At 37.1% G+C, this 24,673-nt stretch overlaps 1 protein-coding gene across 1 annotated transcript in view; it reads left to right on the top strand.

Moving 5' to 3' along the window:
• PCDH9 (protocadherin 9) overlaps positions 1-24,238 on the top strand; it is a 114,899-nt gene extending 90,661 nt beyond the window's left edge. Inside the window, exon 2 of the mRNA XM_082602388.1 lies at positions 24,192-24,238. Coding sequence (XP_082458514.1) covers positions 24,192-24,200 — 9 coding nt within the window. The 3' untranslated portion in view covers positions 24,201-24,238. The remainder of the gene's footprint in view (positions 1-24,191) is intronic.
• Positions 24,239-24,673: the final 435 nt, after the last annotated feature.

Here is a 24,673-nt window from a genome sequence, read left to right as displayed (position 1 = left end):
GTTCTTGTTGTGAAATTAACTTGGTTGTGAATTACTGGTGATTGGTTAGATGTTCCACCTAATAGTTTTAGAAAACCTTAAGTTTTATGTGAATCAAAGAGAGACATATTGAAAAAAAAAGACAGGAAACACCCCGTATAAACCAAGATGTGCAGAAAGAAAATGGAGGGAGATGTAGAAAATATAAATTGGGTACACACAAGCTGATATCTGAAGCCAGATTTCTGGTTTGCTCTGGCTATGATTCCCCAAGTTCTTCCATTCCCCCCAAGTCATAGAACCATAAAAGAGCAAATAAAATACAAACTAGAAAACATTATTAATTTATTCTAACAATTCACAATAGCCATTTTGATACTTCTGAAATTGTGCTGCATATTGCAATCAATGGCATCTTAAAATTAATTGATAACATATTTAATGGCACATGAAATCATAATACACTGTAAAACTGATGGCAACTTAGAATCAATGAAATGCGTTATTATTAACAACGATAATAAGTAGTAATCTTCCCACTCAGGAATGATTTTTTAAATTAATTTATTAATTAATTTATTTTTTTTTACATCTTTATTGGAGCATATTGCTTTACATTGGTGTGTTAGTTTCTGCTTTATAACAAAGTGAATCAGTTATACATATACATATGTTCCCATATCTCTTCCCTCTTGTGTCTCCCTCCCTCCCACCCTCCATATCCCACACCTCTAGCTGGTCACAAAGCACCGAGTTGATCTCCCTGGGCTATGTGGCTGCTTCCCACTAGCTATCTATTTTACGTTTGGTAGTGTATATATGTCCATGCAACTCTCTCACTTTGTCACAACTTACACTTCTCCCTCCCCATAACCTCAAGTCAATTCTTTAGTAGGTCTGTGTCTTTATTCCTGGCTTACATCTAGGTTCTTCATGACATTATTTTTTCTTAGATTCCTTATATATGTGTTAGCATATGGTATTTGATTTCTCTTTCTGACTTACTTCACTCTGTATGACAGACTCTAGGTACATCCACCTCAGTATAAATAACTCAATTTCATTTCTTTTTATGGCTGAGTAATATTCCATTGTATATATGTGCCACATCTTCTTTATCCATTCATCCGATGATGGACACTTAGGTTGTTTCTATCTCCTGGCTATTGTAAATAGAGCTGCAATGAATATTTTTGTAAATGACTATTTTTTGAATTATGGTTTTCTCAGGGCATATGCCCAGTAGTGGGATTGCTGGGTCATATGGTAGTTCTATTTGTAGTTTTTTAAGGAACCTCCATACTGTTCTCCATAGTGGCTGTACCAATTCACATTCCCACCAGCAGTGCAAGAGTGTTCCCTTTTCTCCACACCCTCTCCAGCATTTATTGTTTCTAGATATTTTGATGATGGGCATTCTGACCAGTGTGAGATGATATCTCATTGTAGTTTTGATTTGCATTTCTCTAATGATTAATGATGTTGAGCATTCTTTCATGTGTTTGTTGGCATTCTGTATATCTTCTTTGGATAAATGTCTATTTAGGTCTTCTGCCCATTTTTGGATTGGGTTGTTTGTTTTTTGTCATTGAGTTGCATGAGCTGCTTGTAAATTTTGGAGATTAATCCTTTGTCAGTTGCTTCATTTGAAAATATTTTCTCCCATTCTGAGGGTTGTCTTTTGGTCTTGTTTATGGTCTCCTTTGCTGTGCAAAAGCTTTGAAGTTTCATTAGGTCCCATTTGTTTATTTTTGTTTTTATTTCCATTTCTCTAGGAGGTGGGTCAAAAAGGATCTTGCTGTGATATATGTCATAGAGTGTTCTGCCTATGTTTTCCTCTAAGAGTTTGATACTTTCTGATCTTATGCTTAGATATTTAATCCATTTTGAGCTTATATTTGTGTATGGTGTTAGGGAGTGTTCTAATCTCACACTTTTACATGTACCTGTTCAGTTTTCCCAACACAACTTATTGAAGAGATTGACCTTTCTCCACTGTACATTCCTGACTCCTTTATCAAAGATAAGGTGGCCATATGTGCGTCGGTATATCTCTGGGCTTTCTATCCTGTTCCATTGATCTATATTTCTGTTTTTGTGCCAGTACCATACTGTCTTGCTTACTGTAGATTTGTAGTATAGTCTGAAGTCAGGGATCCTGATTCCTCCAGCTCCGTTTTTCGTTCTCAAGATTGCTTTGGCTATTCGGGGTCTTTTGTGTTTCCATACAAATTGTGAAATTTTTTGTTCTAGTTCTGTGAAAAATGCCAGTGGTAGTTTGATAGGGATTGCATTGAATCTGTAGATTGCTTTGGGTAGTAAAGTCATTTTCACAATGTTGATTCTTCCAATCCAGGAACATGGTATATCTCTCCATCTATGTGTATCCTCTTTAATTTCTTTCATCAGTGTCTTATAATTTTCTGCATACAGGTCTTTTGTCTCCTTAGGTAAGTTTATTCCTATATATTTTATTCTTTTTTTGCAATGGTAAATGGGAGTGTTTTCTTGATTTCACTTTCAGATTTTTCATCATTAGTGTATACAAATGCTAGAGACTTCTGTGCATTTATTTTGTATCCTGCTACTTTACCAGATTCATTGATTAGCTCTGGTAGTTTTCTGGTAGCATCTTTAGGATTCTCTACGTATAGTATCATGTCATCTGCAAATAGTGACAGCTTTACTTACTCTTTTCCAATTTGGATTCCATTTATTTCCTTTTCTTCTCTGATTGCTTTGGCTAAAACTTCCAAAACTATGTTGAATAAGACTGGTGAGAGTGGCCAACCTTGTCTTATTCCTGATCTTAGTGGAAATGCTTTCAGTTTTTCACCATGAGGACAATGTTGGCTGTGGGTTTGTCATATATGGCCTTTATTATGTTGAGGAAAGTTCCCTCTATGCCTACTTTCTGTAGGGTTTTTATCATAAATGGGTGTTGAATTTTGTTGAAAGCTTTCTCTGCATCTATTGAGATGACAATATGGTTTTTCTCCTTCAATTTGTTAATATGGTGTATCACATTGATTGATTTGTTTATATTGAAGAATCCTTGCATTCCTGGAAAAAACCCCACTTGATCATGGTGTATGATCCTCTTAATGTGCTTTTGGATTCTGTTTGCTAGTATTTTGTGGAGGATTTCTGCATCTATGTTCATCAGTGATATTGGCCTCTAGTTTTCTTTCTTTGTGACATCCTTGTCTGGTTTTGGCATCAGGGTGATGGTGGCCTTGTAGAATGAGTTTGGGAGTGTTCCTCCCTCTGCTATATTTTGGAAGAGTTTGAGAAGGATAGGTGTTAGCTCTTCTCTTAATGTTTGATAGAATTCACCTGTGAAGCCATCTGGTCTTGTGCTTTTGTTAGTTGGACGATTATTAATCACAGTTTCAATTTCAGTGTTTGTGATTGGTCTGTTCATATTTTCTATTTCTTCCTAATTCAGTCTTGGCAGGTTGTGCATTTCTAAGAATTTGTCCATTTCTTCCAGGTTATCCATTTTATTGGCATAGAGTTGCTTGTAGTAATCTCTCATGATCTTTCATATTTCTGCAATGTCAGTTGTTACTTCTCCTTTTTCATTTCTTATTCTATTGATCTGAATCTTCTCCCTTTTTTTTCTTGAGGAGTCTGGCTAGTGGTTTTTCAATTTTGTTTATCTTCTCAAATAACCAGCTTTCAGTTTTATTGATCTTTGCTATTGTTTCCTTCATTTCTTTTTCATTTATTTCTGATCTGACCTTATGATTTCTTTCCTTCTGCTAAATTTGGCTGGGTTGGGGTTTGTTCTTATTTCTCTAATTGCTTTAGGTGTAAGGTTAATTTGTTTATTTGAGATGTTTCTTGTTTCTTAAGGTAGGTTTGTATTGCTGTACACTTCCCTCTTAGAACTGGTTTTGGTGCACCCCATATGTTTTGGGTTACCCTGTTTTCATTATCATTTGTTTCTAGGTATTTTCTTATTTCCTCTTTGATTTCTTCAGTGATCTCTTGGTTTTCACATAGTGTATTATTTTACTTCTATGTATTTGTATTTTTTTACAGATTTTTTCCTGTAATTGATATCTAGTCTTATAGCATTGTGGTTGGAAAAGATACTTAATATGCTTTCAATTTTCTTAAATTTACCAAGGCTTGACTTGTGACCCAAGAGATGATCTATCCTGGAGAATGTTCCATGATCCCTTGAGAAGAAAGTGTATTCTGTTGTTTTCAGGTGGAGTGTCCTATAAATATCAATTAATTCCATCTTGTTTAATGTATCATTTAAAGCTTGTGTTTCCTTATTTTTTTTTTTTTTCATTTTGGATGATCTGTCCATTGGTGAAAGTGGGGTGTTAAAGTCCCCTAGTATGAATGTGTTACTGTCAAATTCCCCGTTTATGGATGTCAGTTTTTGACTTATGTATTGAGGTGCTCCTATGCTGGGTGCATAAATATTTACAATTGTTATATCTTTTTCTTGGATCGATCCCTTGATCATTATGTAGTGTCCTTCTTTATCTCTTCTAATAGTCTTTATTTTAAAGTCTATTTTGTCTGATATGAAAAGTGCTACTTCAACTTTCTTTTGGTTTCCATTTGCATGGAATATCTTTTTCCATCCCCTCACTTCCAGTCTGTATGTGTCTCTAGGTCTGAAGTGGGTCTCTTGTAGACAGCATATTTATGGGTCTTGTTTTTGTATCCATTCAGCCAGTCTTGTCTTTTGGTTGGAGAATCTAGTCCATTTACATTTAAGGTAATTATCGATATGTATGTTCCTATTCCCATTTTCTTAATTGTTTTGGGTTTGTTATTGTTGGTCTTTTCCTTCTCTTGTGTTTCTTGCCTAGAGAAGATCCTTTAGCATTTTTTGTAAAGCTGGTTTGGTGGTGCTGAACTCTCTCAGCTTTTGCTTGTCTGTAAAGGTTTTAATTTCTCCATCTAATCTGAATGAGATCCTTGTTGGGTAGAGTAATCTTGGTTGTAGGTTTTTCTCCTTCATCTCTTTAAATATGTCCTGCCACTCCCTTCTGGCTTGCAGAGTTTCTGCTGAAAGATCAGCTGTTAACCTTATGGGGATTCCCTTGTGTGTTATTTGTTGTTTTTCCCTTGCTGCTTTTAATATGTTTTCTTTGTATTTAATATTTGACAGTTTGATTAATATGTGTTTTGGCGTGTTTCTCCTTGGGTTTATACTGTACGGGATTCTCTGTGCTTCCTGGACTTGATTAAGTATTTCCTTTCCCATATTAGGGAAGTTTTCATCTCTAATCTCTTCAAATATTTTCTCAGTCCCTTTATTTTTCTCTTCTTCTTCTGAAACCCCTATAATTCGAATGTTGGTGCATTTAATGTTGCCCCAGAGGTCTCTGAGACTGTCCTCATTTCTTTTCATTCTTTTTTCTTTATTCTGCTCTGCAGTAGTTTTTTACACTATTTTATCTTGCAGGTCACTTATCCATTCTTCTGCCTCAGTTATTCTGCTATTGATCCCTTCTAGAGTATTTTTACTTTCATTTATTGTGTTGTTCATTGTTGCTTGTTTCATCTTTAGTTCTTCTAGGTCCTTGTTAAATGTTTCTTGCATTTTGTCTATTCTATTTCCAAGATTTTGGATCATCTTTACTATCATTATTCTGAATTCTTTTTCAGGTAGACTGCCTATTTACTCTTCATTTGTTAGGTCTGGTGGGTTTTTATCTTACTCCTTCACCTGCTGTGTGTTTTTCTGCCTTCTCATTTTGCTTATCTTACTGTGTTTGGGGTCTCCTTTTTGCAGGCTGCAGGTTCGTAGTTCCCGTTGTTTTTGGTGTCTGTCCCCAGTGTCTAAAGTTGATTCAGTGGGTTGTGTAGGCTTCCTGGTGGAGGGGACTAGTGCCTGTGTTCTGGTGGATGAGGCTGGATCATGTCTTTCTTGTGGGCAGGTCCACATCTGGTGGTGTGTTTTGGGGTGTCTGTGGACTTATTACGATTTTAGGCAGCCTCTCTGCTAATGGGTGGGGTTGTGTTCCTGTCTTGCTAGTTGTTTGGCATACGGTATCCAGCACTGTAGCTTGATGGTCGTTGAGTGAAGCTGGGTGTTGGTGTTGAGATGGAGATCTCTGGGAGATTTTCGCCATTTGATATTACATGGAGTTGGGAGGTCTCTTTTGGACCAGTGTCCTGAAGTTGGCTCTCCCACCTCAGAGGCACAACACTGACTCCTGGCTGGAGCACCAAGACCCTTTCATCCACATGGCTCAGAATAAAATGGAGAAAAAGTAGAAAGAAAGAAAGAAAGAATGAAAGAAAGAAAGATAAAATAAAGTAAAATAAAGTAAGATAAAATAAAATATTGTTATTAAAATACGAAATAATTTTTAAGAAAAAAAATTTAAGTAAAAGAAAAAAAAAAACAAAAAACGAACGGATAGAACCCTAGGACAAATGGTGAAAGCAAAGCTATACAGACAAAATCTCACACAGAAGCATACCCATACACACTCACAAAAAAGCAGAAAAGGGGAAAAAATAATAAATCTTGCTCTCAAAGTCCACCTCCTCATTTTGGGATGATTCGTTGTCTATTCAAATATTCCACAGAGATGCAGGACACATCAAGTTGATTGTGGAGATTTAATCTGATGCTCCTGAGGCTGCTGGGAGAGATTTCCCTTTCTCTTCTTTGTTGTCACAGCTCCCGGTGCTCAGCTTTGGATTTGGCCCTGCCTCTGCCTCTAGGTCGCTGAAGGGCGTCTGTTCTTCGCTCAGACAGGACAGGGTTAAAGGAGCAGCTGATTGGGGGGCTCTGGCTCACTCAGGCCGTGTGATGGGAGGTGTGCAGTGTGCAGGGCGAACCTGCGGCAGCAGAGGCCTGTGGGACGTTGCACCAGCCTGAGGCGTGCCGTGTGTTCTCCCGGGGAAGTTGTCCCTGGATCCCGGGACCCTGGCAGTGGCGGGCTGCACAGGCTTCCCGGAAGGCGGGTGTGGATAGTGACCTGTGCTGCACACAGGCTTCTGGGTAGCGGCAGCAACCACCTTAGCGTTTCATGCCCGTCTCTGGGGTCTGCGCTGTTAGCCGGGGCTCGCACCCGTCCCTGGAGCTCCTTTATGCAGCTCTCTTAATGCCCTCTCCTTGCGCACCAGGAAACAAAGAGGGAAGAAAAAGTCTTGCCTCTTCGGCAGCTCCAGACTTTTCCCCGGACTCCCGCCTGGCCAGCCGTGGTGCTCTAACCCCTTCAGGCTGTGTTCTCGCCGCCAGTCCCCTACCTGCGCTCTGACCGAAGCCCGAGCCTCATCTCTCAGCCCCGCCCGCCCCGGCGGGTGAGCAGACAAGGCTCTCAGGCTGGTGAGGGCTGGTCGGCACCTATCCTCTGTGCAGGAATCTCTCTGCTTTGCCCTCTGCACCCCTGTTGCTGTGCTCTCCTCCACGGCTCCCCCCAGGAATGATTTTCATAAACCAATCCATATTATACAGGGGACTGGATATTTCTCATTCCTCACATGTCGTTGCTACTTCATAACTACAGTTTCTTTCCAGTTTCAATGGCAGAAAATCCAACCAACACAACATGATTTCTTTTTCTCTTTAATCAGTTATTTGAAAGAATTTTAAACATCAATTTGAATGAAGACTTGAAGAGTTTAAGTTGCCACCTCACCCATGCCAGATGCCACTTCTTCATTGTTTTAGAAGCTCCTGGAGTGTATTTATAGATGCCTTGTTTGCTCTCAAGCGAGTTGCTATGTTTCTATATGCCACTGTTTGGGAGTATTTTCAGATATACTATAGCAGCAAGCCACTCTGCAATTCAGCCTTATATTCCTTAAGAATGTGCTTTTGAATTAAAACAAAAAGAATGAAAAAAAAAAAACCCTTTAAATGAAGAAGCATGCATATGTTGTTAGAGCAAAACGCAGCAAGAGAGAATTGGCTGTGGCACCACAATTTCAGTGGCTCTGATTCTCCAGGGTCATCTTAATACTGTGTGAGCAGCAGGGCTAGTGATTCCAGGTCCCCTTGGGGTGGCCATTTATATGAGCTGTGGTGAATTAGTGTGCCAAAAAAAGGGCTTATTCTGGATTATCAAAACAGCTAATCCTGTGATAAAGGGTGATTTATATCATTTATTACACGTTTGTGTTTTTATCTAAATGAAATGACCTATATCTAAGAACCTCAGAGAGTGTTCTGAATTTTAAATTCTCCTGAATCCTGATGTTTGCTATATTGAAAATGGGAAAAGAAGAGGATAACACCATGAGAGCTTTTGATTTTTAAATTGCATATTTTTGTCAACATTGGCTTTCATAGTTATTTTGAAAACACTTGGAGGCTGTCTTAGAAGATTTTATTAAAAATAGTCACTTTTATAGAAGTTCAATTGCTCAACATGAAAATATAATTATAGGATATATATACTTTAAAAACATCAAAGTGCTATTGATGCAAATTTTCAACAGAGCAAATTTTCAGGAGCAGATGTCTCCCTCTCCTGCCTTAATAAATTTCCATTTCTATACATCTTTCGAGAGAACTATCTGACTATGAACATTCACAGGTGTCTTTAGATAGAATTTTTTTCCATACTACCCTCACTGTGAACCTTTTAAAGGAAAACATGAGACTTCCATGTATTCCTAAACTAAATTAGCCCCTGAAACAGTCACTCTTTCTAGCTTTTGATTAATTTATTCCATGAGTAGTCTAAACTTCACTATTAAGATATTTTCTTAGCAATGTCTTTTTACAACCTTTCATTTCTAGATGAGCAACACAGGAAGAGGTGATGTAGTCATTTAAATAAAACACAAACTGCCTGTCAGGGAACCTGGGTTTGTTCCAATTTCCCTCTTAGGCAAATCTTTTATCTCCCTTTGATATAGACCAGTGTTCTATAGAGCATTAAACTAATGAAAAGACGTTGTCTTTTTCTGTAACGTTATGACATAGAATTTAAATTTGAAATTATAGAATTGTAGAGCTGAAGGAAATCTTGCAGTCATGTAATCCAACTTTCCAAGCAATGTAAGAATTGTGATCCAAATTCCTTGCAGTTTCATTCAGCCAATTTGCAAATATATCCAGATATATGAACCTCATTCTAAGGGTGGCCTATTTCATGATGGGGCTTTAGTTGCAAGTCAAGCTAAAAATCTACTTCTCTGTTATTTTTATCTGTTACTCCTCTCTCTGTGCTCTGAAATAAAAATGAATAGATCAACTTTTCTCCATCTTAAGACCCACCAAAATTTTGAAGCAACTTATTGTGCCCCTCTTTTATTGTAGATAGATCCAAATGTTATATCCCAAATTTATTTTATTTTTTAGTTTTTGAGATCTTACATTTCTTGTTCAAAAATCTGATATACAGATTTTATATGGGCACAGTATTGCCTATATATGGTCTGACAGTTGCAGAAAACTTTTGAAGTCTTGTTTCTCATGATACAGGTACCCAATCTATGAATTTAACTTCTGAGGAGCATCACTGAAATATCTTACAAGAAAATACCATCTTAAACTGTGGTACATAAAATGAATATTTGAGGCATCCAGAAAACATGTGAAGTAGTTATGATAGACATCTTGATGTATTTGGATCTGAGCTGGTCCCTAAGGAACACATAGATTTTAACTAGAAGGAAAGATGAAGAGTAGTGTTTTCTTTCTTTCTGACATATCACCTTGTGTTGAATATTTTAACTTTATTCACCTCACAATACATTAAGGACCTCAATCTTTTTGGTATAGAGTTTGTCAACCATATTTGTAGTCCTATATTTAAAGTCACCTATTTTTTTTAAATTCTATGTTCTATACTTGGCATAAATTATTATTAACTTCTCTGTTGTTGATTTTGACACACTTTTACAGACTGTTAAAATTATTGTGAATTTCTGCTTTTATCTTTTATTGTTGCTATGAACTATGTATAGATAGTGGAAAGCAGCTGCATAGCACAAGGAGATCAGCCCGGTGCTTTGTGACCACCTGGAGGGGTGGGATAGGGAGGGGGGGAGGGAGGGAGACACAAGAGGGAAGGGATATGGGAACAGATGTATATGTATGACTGATTCACTTTGTTATAAAGCAGAAGATAATAAAAAGAAAAAAAAAGACCCAACACAGCCATAAACAAGTAAATAAATTTATATTAAAAAAATAATGCCTTCTATTTGACAAACAGGGCTTTTATATCTTAATTTAAATTGACTAAAACACAGTGAAAATGGAAGGTCTTTGAACTAAACTTTCATTTTGCATAGATATAAGAGAGTAAACACAACTGTGAACCTCTAAGATATTTCTAGCTGGAGAAATCAGGAAAAACTTCTTGAAAGGTATAAGCTTTTATTTGTAGATTAGAAAATGGGAAGGTGAATGAAGAGTATATTTCAAGTAATCCAGATATATTCCTGGAGGTGGGAAGGTACTAGGTAACATGGTTAAATGAGAGCTTTGGTTGCTAATAGGGAAGAAATGAAAATTGAAGGTGAAGTAATATCCATTCTTTCCTTGTTTCCCCTGATCAGAAAATCAACTTTAATTTTCTAACTCTGATTCCTTACACTTTCATACAGCTTACCAATTAGAATTTGTCATACATATAGGTACAAAAAGCAATTTGATAGATAATTAAATTGAACTAGACACTTGTGTTTGTAGTCCCTGTGAAAAGAGAGCATCTCTTCCTGAGAATGGCAGAAGTTCCAGGTGTGAAGTTGGTGTGGGCACACAGACTCAGATGTGCAGATAGACAGGTGGGCAAGGGTTGTGTTTTCATTGAAAGGTGGTCTCCTGTAATTAAATCAAGAGTAGGGATATGCAGGCCATTACACGCCTACTGTAACTGAAATCATGTGTTTACCATATCCATAATCTCTCTCTGAGTCACTTGTCCAAGCAACACATTGTACAACATACTGATCTGTAGCTGAAGATGATCATTGAGGTAGAACTGAAAGATGTGTGAAAATCAGATAAAGATGTGTACACAGTTTCTTTGGAATTTATCTACTTCCCCACCTTTTTCTGAACTTCCTCTAATTTTTCTGCTAAATTCCCCATAATTGTTATTAATGCTTTCTAATAGCAATAGTGAAAAAAATCATGAGTGAAAAAAATCGCTGAGATTTTATGTATGTAATATTTCTATCCTAGTTTAAACTTAGAGGCAACAAATTGTAGGGTTAACAATCAAGATGTCAACAAGTTCAGAATTACACACAAAAATTTTAGAATAATTTGCCAAGTTAAAACACACATATTAATCCTTTAAGTTTAGGAATGATGTTTGTAATGTGTGACTTCTTTTCCGTTCAAATCAATTATGTTTTCCAGGAGGAATATCCCAGACATAGTGGGGTAAAGAATCTCTGATGATCAGTAGGAATGAATTTATTTCACATCCATCTCCAAAGAGTTGGGACTCCTGTGATACAGACCCTTCCTTGACCCCTTTTACAATCCTTCCTTTGTGATAAATAATACATTAGAGACCAAAGGTTCAAATGATAGCTTAAAATGTAGGTCAAACTTTCCTATTTAATTGCAAAATATATCATCTGGCCTAAACTATAAGTAACAAAAATAGGCACCAATTTGAATTAAACATTTAAATATCCGATCTGTCTTTTCGTTGTTCTCAACTGTTATTTCTGTGTTTTAATCTTGGCAGCATTTTATTATTTTAAATTAATACCTTACTTCAGTTTTCTCACTAGAAAAGGCATCATAAAATATGAAAACTATTGTAATATCCTGTAAGCAATGTACAATTTTGGACCAAAAGCTGAAGAATTACTTCATTTACTACATCTAGAATTAAGGATTTATATTATATATTATAGTCATCTTATAGTTTTGCATTTTATTTCTGTTTTGGCTTTAAACATGTATTCATCTCTGACATTTTTTGTTTCTAGTAGCAAAATGGTATCATCTTGCTACTAGAGACTACCTTGAAGTAATCCTTTCCTGTAGAGCTAAGGAACTACATCTACCTCCTGTTTCTTTCTTTGTGTGTGCAGAAAGTGAAAATGCTCATTCATAATAAGAAAATGTAAGTCTGGTAGGCACCAAGGTTTTAATATTTAATTTTCTACATTATAAAGCAGACTCTTCTCTGTCTTCCCATAAATGCAGAAATGGATAAGATTAATTAAACATTAAACCATTATTCTTCATAAAAGAAAAGTTCTTTGCTAGTCATGTTTGATATACTTTCTTTCTAAGGTGATCTTTCCCAAGTCTAACTCTCATCCCTTTTTAATATTTTTAAAATTATTAATAACAAAGCATGCAGTCATTTTATTGTCATTTTTCTCTTTTTTTCCCTTGTATTATTGTGACAGACTTTAATATGAATTGTGGATTGATTCCAGAATACATAATTTATTTGATATTATCACACCTAGCACTTATTTTATAGTGTTATTTTGTAGAATTATCTGGAAGGATAGAAAAACAAATTTCTTTTCCAGATCTTTTAGCTCTAAGGAATGTATATAAAGTCTATATATATATATATATATATATATATATATATATATATATTCTCTATAGAATAGAGAATATGTAGTTATAGAGAAAGATAGATAGATAGATAGATTCTAGGGAAGAGCAGATGTTTGACTTAGCAGCCAATCTTATAGAAGTTTGTGACTATACTATTTTAACTAGTGACTCATTCCTAATAGATTCACAAAGTAGAAAACAAAAACAAAAACAAGATATATTGGACCAAAGCGAAGAGTTGAAATAAGGCCAGAACACTGGATTGAAAATACACACACACACTTTTCATGCATACAATTTCTATCATGCATTTTTACCTTCTAACATGTATAAACATAACTCAAAATTTCTTGCACATTTTCAACATGAGCATAATTACCATGAACATAATTATAGCATTTACCAGATTCTGTTCATCTCAGAGCGAGTTGTCTTATTTTATTCCTTTATCCCCTTCTTCTGTTAGGCATGGTTATTAGCTATCTTTACTGTCAGATGATGATGATATACCTTCTGAATTTTACAATGATATTAAAGAGAACTCATGCAAATATTCAGAATAAATTATAAATATAACAGAACTGCTGATAACTATTATTCATGGTTATGTTAGAGTTGTTCTCAGAAGGTTGACTTCTGCCCTCAGGAGACATTGAGTAGAAAAAGGAAAAATAAATAAATAAATAAATAAACATAAAACAGTAGTCAAGTGGTTAGAACTAGGCAGTAGAATATGTCTCCCATTAAAAAGAGACAAAATGATTTGATAGACCAAGATCAAACATTTCTACCGTCTCCTTCCTGAGTCTTTCTGAGAGTACGTAGGGTTCCAGTAAGTCATCTAACTCATGTAGTAGTGAAAAAATTCTAACAGGACTGTTGATTAGCTGCTCCATCCTCCTCTCCTAGGAGGTACCCTGTATTGGAACATAACTGTGTAAGTGCAAGATCTCCTCGGGGAACTCAAGCAAAGGAAAGAGATGTAACACCGGTGTTAATCCACAGAAGCCTCACTAACACTTCCTCCTTTTTAAAGCGTAACCAAAGTAAAAATTTACAACCAATAATACAAACTGGGGGTTGAATGCTAAAGGGAGAAAGTAGAAGGGTGGTAATAAAGCCACTTTGTGATATGAATTAAATAAAATTAATAACTCAATCTAGGGAATACCTTTGTGGTATGCAACTGCCATAACTTTGATTAACCCCACTGTGTTTCAGCACCAGGTCATGCAAGTCTTTTGACACCGTTTCTTTGAGATGTCAGTCACATTTCAATAACTTTTCAGCATGGGCTTGTAAGTCCTGTCTCTTCATTGACTTTGAATGAGGCAGGTTGCTTATGAATTCAGCTTGACGTGTCATTCAGGGCTACCTGCATTGTGTTATCTTTGGCTGGTAGGACTGTGGGTTGTGGAAAAATTCCATCACATCCAGATGTGCTCTTTAAACACTGAATATCTTTACACAAGTGTTTTCTCCAGGAGAATCTACTCAGACCCTTATGATGATAATCTGTTAGTTATTGCAGTGTTGCCTCTCACGACAGGTGTGGTAGTATATCCTAAAGGGATAAGTTCATGGGACTTGGGAACTCAGATTGTGTTTGCAATTCTGATCCCACAAGCCTTTGGGGCTACACTTTAACTAATGTATCACATTAACTGCCGTACACAAAGCCTATCAAACAACCTAATTACTTTGATGAGACTACCTGTGTAATATCCTCCTACTTGGCAAAAAAAAAAAAAAAAAAAAAAAAAAAAAGTGGTGCTAAAAAGATCCCAAAGCATCATCTACTTCATCTGGAAAAAATAAAATAAAAACATTCCCTTCATTAACAAAATGCCAGACATATAAACAACTGATTTGCAAATAATCCTTATGGACAAAGTGCTCCTGTCTGCAGTACTGACTCCCTTGCAATGGATGACATGAGCTGTTGGTATTCACACTAGTGAGATTAGAAAAACTATGCCTTGGTATGTTATATATCCATATATACAATAAACACAAAAAAACCTTGAAATGTATAGGAGAGCTCACTCCAGATGTAGCTGGAGTAAAGACATGTTCAAAATGCCCTTCCCCACAGCATAAGCCTTTGTTCTGCTCTAGTGCAGAGAGGATGCACACACGCATGCATGCACACGTGTGTGCACACACACACACACACAGAGGCACCCTGCAGTGTATGAGGATATCAGGGAAAGAGTTAATTACTACCAAAGTCCCCCAAACTCTCATTATTCCACAGAGAAGGATGTCTAGGCTGGACATATCTAGACCAGTCACAACAGGGAAGATGCTCCATGAGGAGGTTGCCCACCCCAACAATGTTTGTTAGACATGTTTGTTAGACACCAAGGGGCAGAAACGTCTAGAAAACTATGTACATCTAGAATTTCCTGTCAACAAGGTGGCCTTAGAGGATGACGACTTCAGGGAACTCCACATCAGCCTGTTCTTCTATTGAGGTCTATTGAGCCAGGTTCTTATGAAACTACCCAAATTACTGAGAAAACCTGTCTCCAGGGCCATCTGGATTTTGCTCTCCTCATTTAGAGACCAAATTCAATTAATTTACTACTAATCTGGGCAAGGAATATCTTTTGGGTTCATCATGGGACAACTGTCATTTATATATTGTTATTCATTTAAATTCCATGCTCCCCACCTAACACATAACAAAGATCAATTGACTTAAGGAAATTAAAATCTTGATTGCCATAGAAATGAAATACTATGGGCTAAAACAGTTTGAGGACACTAGGGATATTTGGGAAATACCAAAGTCAAACTTTAGCTATTTTAAACTTTTGCCTGAGTCAGCCCTATTCCTCCTTAGAAAAGGGAAGAAACGTGTCTGTGTTCTTTGCCTTACTCGTCTCCCTGCTATCAGGATGCAGGAATATTAATGCATTAATTAATAATTCCTTAGTTAATAGTGGATTAGACAGGCCTTTGTAACTATCTTTGGCATCTAATCACCACTTACACTATTGTTTCCATATTTGAACAACTGATCTACAAATTAAATCTTTAAAAAACCAATGCATTTATAAATACCTTGATTACACGGATCTAGTGCATGTTTATTTAGAAGAGGTAAAATTTCACTCTGTTTGTGAGTATATTAGAGTTCACTAGAGAACAATGTTATTGGTTGATTAAAATAGTTAAATGAAAAGTGAAATAACTTCACTATGATAATTAACTTAATATAGGGTAGTGGCTAAAAGCTCAGGCTCTGGAACAAGATACTCAAATTTCAATCCTGATCACTATTTACTAAATATATGACATGTCTAAGATTTTTAAAACTCATTGAACCTCAGTTTTCTCATTTGGAAAATGGAGATATTAATAGACCCCTAGGATTATTAAATGAGCTAGTACAAACAACACACTTAAAAGAATAACTGGTACATGATAGGCAGTTAAAAATGTTAGCTATATTTCATATTAAATATTGGTGGAAAATTTGTAGATTATTTTGAAGAATTTTTCATCATAAAGTAAATATGTACTAATATATTTATAATAATAAGTTAACAATTTATTGAAACTGTATATTTAATTTAAAAAGTTAGGCTGAGTGGGGGACTTTCAAGATGGCAGAGGAATAAGACATGGAGATCACCTTGCTCCCCACAGATACATCAAAAATACATCTACATGTGAAACAACTACTACAGAACACCTACTGAATGCTGGCAGAAGAACTCAGACTTCCCAAAAGGGAAGAAAATCCCCATGTACCTGGGTAGGGCAAAAGAAAAAAGAAAACACAGAGACAAAAGAATAGGGACAGGACCTGCACCTCTAGGAGGGAGCTGTGAAAGAGGAAAGTTTCCACACACTAGGAAACCCCTTCACTGGTGGAGACAGGGAGATAGGCCATGGGGGAAGCTTCAGAGCCATGGACAAAAGCACAACAGGGGTGCAGAGGGCAAAGCAGAGAGATTCCTGCACAGAGGATTGGTGCTGACCAGCACTCACCAGCCTGAGAGGCTGGTCTCAAGGAGATGACTGGGGTTGGCTGCATGAACACAGCCTGAAGGGGGCTAGTGTGCCACAGCTAACCAGGAGAGAGTCTGAGAAAATCTCTGGACCTTCCTAAGAGACAAGAGACCATTGTTTCGGGGTGCCTGAGGAGAGGGTGTTCCTTCCCCGTCTGCCGACAGAAGGCAAAGCACTGCCTAAACAAGCTCCAGAGATAGGTATGAGCCACGGCTGTCAGCTCAGACACCAGAGACGGTCATGAAACTCTAATGCTGCTGCTGCAGCCACCAAGAATCCTGTGTTCAAGCACAGGTCACTATCCACACCCACCCTGGGAGACTGTGCAGCCCACCACTACCAGGGTTCTGTGATCCAGGGGCAACCCCTGAAGAGCACAGGGTGTGCCTCAGGCTGTTGCAATGTCATGCCGGCCTCTGCCACCACAGGCTCAACCTGAACTTCAATTATAACTACCATACCCTTCCTGCCCCCAGCTGAGTGAGCCAGAGCCCCCTAATCAGCTGCTGCTTTAACCCCATCCTGTCTGGGGGGGGGGGGCAGAGGACTGAGGGCAACCTACATGCAGAAGTGGGGCCAAAAGTAAAGCTGAACCCCGGGAACTGTGTGAAGAAAGAAGAGAAAGGGAAATCTCTCCCAGCAGCCTCAGGAGCAGCGGATTAAATCCCCAAAATCAACATGATGTGCCCTGCATCTGTGGAATACCTGAATAGACAACGAATCATCCCAAAATTGAGGCAGTGGACTTTGCGAGCAACAGTAGACTTGGGGATTGCTGTCTGCGAGTGACTTGTTTCTGATTTTTATGTTTATCTTAGTGTAGTTTTTAGAACTTCTTATCATTGGTGGATTTGTTTATTGGTTTGGTTGCTCTCTTCTTTTTTATTATTATTTTACTTTTTAAATTTTTTATATTAATAACTTTAAAATATTTTATGTTAAAAATTAAAATATATATTTTTTTTTTCCACCCTTTTCTTCGGAGCTGTGTGGCTGACAGGGTCTTGGTGCTCTGGCCTGCTGTCAGGCCTGAGCCTCTGAGGTGAGAGAGAGAAGTTCAGGACATTGGACCACGAGAGACCTCCTGGCCCCACATGATAGCAGTTGGCATGAGTTCTCCCAGAAATCTCTGTCTCAACACTAAGACCCAGCTCCACCCAATGGCTAGCAAGATCCAGTGCTGGACACCACATGCCAAACAACTAGTGAGACAGGAACACAACCCCACCCATTAGCAGAGAGGCTGCCTAAAATCATACTAAGTTCACAGACACTCCAAAGCACACCTCGGGACATGCCCATGCCCACCAGAAAGACAAGATCCAGCCCCACTCACTAGAACACAGGGACTGGTCCCCTCCACCAAAAGCTTACACAAGCCATTGAACCAAACTTACCCACTGGGGCAGACACCAAAAACAACAACTACAACCCTGCAGCCTGTGAAAAGGAGACCCCAGACACTGGAAGTTAAACAAAATGAGAAGACAGAGAAATATGCAGGAGATGAAGGAGCAAGGTAAAAACCCACCAGACCTAACAAATGGAGAGGAAATATGCAGCCTACCTGAAAAAGAATTCAGAGTAATGATAGTAAACGTGATCCAGAAACTTGGAAATAGAATGAATAAAATAAAAGAAACATTTAACAAGGACATAGAAGAACTAAAGAGCAAACAAACAATGAAGAAAAAAAACACAATAAATGAAATTAAAAATTCTCTAGAAGGAATCAATAACAGAATAACTGAGGCAGAAGAACAAATAAGTGACCTGGAAGATAAAATAGTGGAAATAACTACAACAGAGCAGAATATAGAAAAATCAATAAAGAAAGAAAGAAAGAAAAGAAAAGAATTGAGGATAGTCTCAGAGATCTCTGGGACAACATTAAAGGCACCTACATTTGAATGTAGGGGTCCCAGAAGAAGAAGAGAAAAGAAAGGGTCTGAGAAAATATTTGAAGAGATTATAGTTGAAAACTTCCCTAACATGGGAAAGGAAATAGTCAATCAACTCCAGGAAGCACAGAGAGTCCCATAGAGGATAAAACCAAGGAGAAACACATCAAGACACATATTAATCAAACTATCAAAAATTAAATACAAAGAAAATATACTAAAAGCATCAAGGGAAAAGCAACAAATAACATACAATTGAACCCCCATAAGGTTAACAGCAGATCTTTCAGCAGAAACTCTGCAAGCCAGAAGGGAGAGGCAGGACATATTTACAGTGATGAACGGGAAAAACTTACAACCAAGATGATTCTAACCAGCAAGGATCTCATTCAGATTTGACAGAGAAATTAAAGCCTTTACAGACAAGCAAAAGTTAAGAGAATTCAGCACCACCAAACCAGCTTTACAACAAATGCTAGGCAGGAAACACAAGAGAAGGAAAAGACCTACAAAAACAAATACAAAGCAATTAAGAAAATGGTAATAGGAACATACATATCAATAATTACCTTAAATGAAAATGGATTAAATGCTTCAACTGAAAGACAGACTGGCTGAATGGATGCAATAACATATTTGCCATAAATATGCTGTCTACAAGAGACCCACTTCAGGCTTACAGACACATACAGACTGAAAGTGAGGGGATGGAAAAAGATATTCCATGCAAATGGAAATCAAAAGAAAGCTGGAGTAACAATTTTCATATCAGACAAAATAGACTTTAAAATAAAGAGTATTACAAGAGACAAAGAAGGACACTACACAATGATCAAGGGGTCAATTCAAGAAGAAGATATAATAATTGCAAATATTTATGCACCCAACATAGGAGCACCTCAATACATAAGGCCTATGCTCACAGCCCTAAAAGGGGAAATTGACAGTAAAACAATAATAGTAGGGGACTTTAACATCTCACTTTCACCAATGCACAGATCATCCCAAATGAAAATAAATAAGGAAACACAAGCTTTAAATGACACATTAGATAAGAAGGACTTAACTGATATTTATAAGACATTCCATCCAAAAACAACAAATACACTTTCTTCTCAAGTGCTCATGGAACATTCTCCAGGATAGGTCATATCATGGGTCACAAATCAAGCCTTGGTAAATTTATGAAAAACGAAATTGTATCAAGTATCTTTTCCAACCACAATGCTATGAGACTAGATATCAATTACAGGAAAAGATCTGTAAAAAAATACAAACATATGGAGGCTAAACAGTACACTACTTAATAACCAAGTGATCACTGAAGAAATCAAAGAGGAAATTTAAAAAAACGTAGAAACAAATGACAATGAAAACAAGACAACCCAAAACCTGTGGGATGCAGCAAAAGCAGTTCTAAGAGGGAAGTTTATAGCAATGCAATCCTACCTCAAGGAACAAGAAAAATCTCAAATAAACAACCTAACCTTATATCTAAAGCAATTAGAGAAAGAAGAACAACCCCCCCCAAAGTTAACAGAAGGAACAAAATCATAAAGATCAGATCAGAAATAAATGAAAAAGAAATGAAGGAAACAATACCAAACATCAATAAAACTAAAAGCTGGTTCTTTGAGAAGATAAACAAAATTGATAAACCATTAGCCAGACTCATAAAGCAAAAAAAGAAGACTCAAAGCAACAGAACTAGAAATGAAAAAGGAGAAGTAGCAACTGATACTGCAGAAATACAAAAGACCATGAGAGATTACTACAAGCAACTATATGCCAATAAAATGGACAACCTAGAAGAAATGGACAGATTCTTAGAAAAGCACAACCTCCTGAAACTGAACCAGGAAGAAATAGAAAATATAAACAGACCAATCACAAGTAATGAAATTGAAACTGTGATTAAAAATCCTCCAACAAACAAAAACCCAGGACCAGATGGCTTCACAGGCGAATTCTATCAAACATTTAGAGGAAAGCTGACACCTGTCCTTCTCAAACTCTTCCAAATTATAGCAGAGGATGGAACACTCTGAAACTCATTCTATGAGGTCACCATCACCCTGTTACCACAAACAGACAAAGGTGTCACACAAAAAAAGAAAACTACAGGCCAATATCAATGATGAACATAGATGCAAAAATCCTCAGCAAAATGCTAGCAAACAGAATGCAACAGCACGTTAAGAGAATCATACACCATGATCAAGTGGGGTTTATTCCAGGAATGCAAGGATTCTTCAATATATTGAAATCAGTCAATGTGATACACCATATTAACAAATTGAAAGATGAAAACCATATGATCATTTCAGTAGATGCAAAAAAGCTTTGGACAAAATTCAACACCCATTTATGCTAAAAACTCACCAGAAAGTAAGCATAGAGGGAACCTACCTCAACCTAATGAAGGCCATATATGATAAACCCACAGCCAACATCATTCTCAATGGTGAAAAATTGAAAGTATTTACTCTAAGATCAGGAGCAAGACAAGGTTGCCCACTCTCACTGCTATTATTTGACATAGTTTTGGAAGTCCTAGCCATGTCAATCAGAGAAGAAAAAGAAATAAAAGGAATACAAATGGGAAAAGAAGAAGTAAAACTGTCACTGTTTGCAGATGATATGATACTATACATAGAGAATCCTAGAAATGCTACCAGAAGACTAGTAGAGCTAATCAATGAATTTGCTAGAGTAGCAGGGTACAAAATTAATGGACAGAAATCTCTTGCATTCCTATACACTAAAAATGAAAGATGAAAATGAGAAATTAAGGAAACGCTCCCATTTACCATTGCAATAAAAAGAATAAAATACGTAAGAATAAACATACCTAAGGAGACAAAGACCAGTATGCAGAAAACTATAAGGCACTGATGAAAGAAATTAAAGATAATACAACAGATGGAAAGATATACCATGTTCTTAGATTGGAATCAACATTGTGAATTTTACTACCCAAAGCAATCTATGGATTCAATGCAATACCTATCAAACTACCAATGGCATTCTTCACAGAATTAGAACAAAAATTTTTGCAATTCGTATGGAAACACAAAAGACCCCAAAGAGCCAAAACAAACTAGAGAAACAAAAACAAAGCTAGAGGAATCAGGCTCCCTGACTTCACACTATACTACAAAGCTACAGTAATCAAGACAGTATGGTACTGGCACAAAAACTGAAATATAGATCAATGGAACAGGATAGAAAGCCCAGAGATAAACCCACACACATATGGTGATCTTATCTCTATGCAATGGAGAAAATACAGCCTCTTCAATAAGTGGTGCTGGGAAAACTGGACAGCTACATGTAAAAGAATGAAATTAGAACACTTCCTAACACCATACACACAAAAAAACTCAAAGTGGATTAAAGACCTAAATATAAGGCCAGACACTATATAACTTACAGGAAAACATAGGAAGAATACTCTTTGACATCTAAGTCACAGCAAGATCCTTTTTGACCAATCTCCTAGAGTGTGGAAATAAAAACAAAAATAAACAAATGGGACCTAATGAAATAAAAGCTTTTACACAGCAAAGGAAACCATAAACAAGACAAAAAGAAAACCCTCAGAATGGGAGAAAATATCTGCAAACAAAGCAACTGACAAAGGATTAATCTCCAAAATACACAAGCAGCTCATGCAGCTCAATATCAAAAACACAAGCAACCCAATCCAAAGATGGGCAGAAGACCTAAATAGACATTTCTCCAAAGAAGATATACAGATGGGCAACAAACACATGAAAGGATGCTCAACATCACTAATCATTAGAGAAATGCAAATCAAAACTACAATGTGATATCACCTCACACCGGTCAGAATGGCCATCATTAAAAAATCTACAGGGCTTCCCTTGTGGTGCAGTGGTTGAGAGTCCACCTGCCGATGCAGGGGACACCAGCTTGTGCCCCAGTCTGGGAAGATCCCACATGCCGTGGAGCGGCTAGGCCCATGAGCCATGGCCACTGGGCCTGTGTGTCTGGAGCCTGTGCTCTGCAACAGGAGAGGACACAGCAGTGAGAGGCCCGCATACCGCCAAAAAAAAAAAAAAAAAAAAAAGGAACACGCTTCCACTGTTGGTAGGCATGTAAATTGATACAGCCACTATGGAGAACAGTATAGAGGTTCCTTAAAAAACTAAAACTAGAACTACCATATGACCCAGCAATCCGACTACTAGGCATATACCCTGAGCAAACTGTAGTTCAAAAAGAATCATGTACCACAATGTTCATTGTAGCATTATTTACAACAACCTGGGCATGGAAGCAACCTAAGTGTCCATCAACAGATGAATGGATAAAGAAGATGTGGCACATTTATGCAATGGAATATTACTCAGCCTAAAAAAGAAATGAAACAGAGTTATTTGCAGTGAGGTGGATGGACCTAGAGTCTGTCGTACAGAGTGAAGGAAGTCAGAAAGAGAAAAACAAATACTGCATGTTAACACATATATATGGAATCTAAAAAAAAAAAAAAAAAAAAAAAAAAAAAGTTCTGGTGAACCTAGAGCCAGGAGAGGAATAAAGATCCAAACATAGGGAATGAACTTGAGGACACGGGGAGTGTGAAGAGTAAGCTGGGATGAAGTGAGAGAGTAGCACTGACATATTTACACTATTAAATGAAGTATAAATAGCTAGTGGGCAGCAGCTGCATAGCACAGGGAAATCAGCTCGGTGCTTTGTGACCATCTAGAGAGGTGGGATAGAGAGGGTGAGAGGGAGACGGAAGAGGGAGGGGATATGGGGGTATATGTATACATATAGCTGATTCACTTTGTTATACAGCAGAAGCTAACACAACATTGTAAAGCAATTATACTCCAATAAAGATGTTAAAAAAAAAAGGCTGATCATCTTAAACTCGATGTCTATTTTATTATATAAATATTTTGGTTATCATATTTCTCAAAACTTTCAACTCTTTATATGTAAATACATGAAGGAAAAATGTAGAAAGAGATGCTTTGAAATTCTTAAAATATAGAGTGTTGTAGCAAGAGGAGATTAGGACATTTAACATGTTAAATAATCATCCCATTGCTCTCAACTCAGATTAATATTATATAAAATTATACATATATACGTATATAAACTTTAGGAAGAAACTTTCTTCAACTGAAATATATTTGACATATAACATTGTGTAAGTTGAAGGTGCAAAACATGTTGATTTGATACATTTATATGTTGCAATATGATTGTCGTTATAACATCAGAAGAATCTTTTCAAAGGGACACTAGATGGCCAAACTAAAAGGCAGACAACATGTAAAGATGTATGCTCAATCTAAGACAAATTAAGCAAATATAGGTGAAAATATGAGAGACAAGCCCACTAGAATATATGAGAGATGGTTATGGGTGACTTATTCTACATTTTATTGAATTCAAAGCTAAAAAGACCTAAATTCCAAGTATGTCAAGAACTAGTATCCAAGTATGGATGATGGTGATATTCACTGATATTGAATGAGATAAACGACATAGGTTCAAAACTTCCCAGAACTTATTCACTTCTCCTTCCTCATTATGCCATATCCACAATTATGTTGTGATTTCTCTGTAGTTTAATATTTCTATAACAAAGGAATTTGTTCCCTCTTACCCCTGGCCAGGTAAAGTCTCAGAGCTTTTATTTTAAGCCATGCCCTCCACACACACCTACACTAAGTGTAGGTAAAGGGAATACGGTTTAAGAATAAAGAATAAGGAAAAACATTTAATCATTCCCTAACAAGGTTATATTATTCTTCCATCAGCAATGCTAAAGCACGTGCTCTGTGTTCAGGCTGACAAGTCACAGAGGAGCTGCAAAAGATGACACTGTAAGTCCAAATCCATGTCTATATGAGGACAGTGGCACACCATGAACAGTACTGCTCTAGAAGCTAGGAAAGAATAAGGGGTGAGCATTTTGTGAGTGGCTGCTCTGCATCAGACACAGACTTTTTACAGCCATTTCTCTACTATATTTCCACACCTCTCTAAGAATCCCCAGGTTTGCAGATGAGGACCTGAGGCTCAAAGACTTGCCCAGAGTCAGAGGTTTCATGAGTTACAGAACTAGGATTTGCACTCTGCACTGACTCCAAGCCCAAGACCCGTTCACTTCCATATGACCGATTTCTAGTTCCAGGCTTGTCATTGGCTATATTGACATAAACAAGTCACTCTCTTAAGGTGTTAATTTAGGGAATTGTACCAGGACCTATCTGGTTCTTGGGAATATCTAAATTAGTAA

The sequence above is a fragment of the Mesoplodon mirus genome (genome assembly GCF_964341445.2).
Source record: "Mesoplodon mirus genome assembly, chromosome: 17".
NCBI lineage: Eukaryota > Metazoa > Chordata > Mammalia > Artiodactyla > Ziphiidae > Mesoplodon > Mesoplodon mirus.
This window is presented reverse-complemented; position numbering and strand designations above follow the sequence as displayed.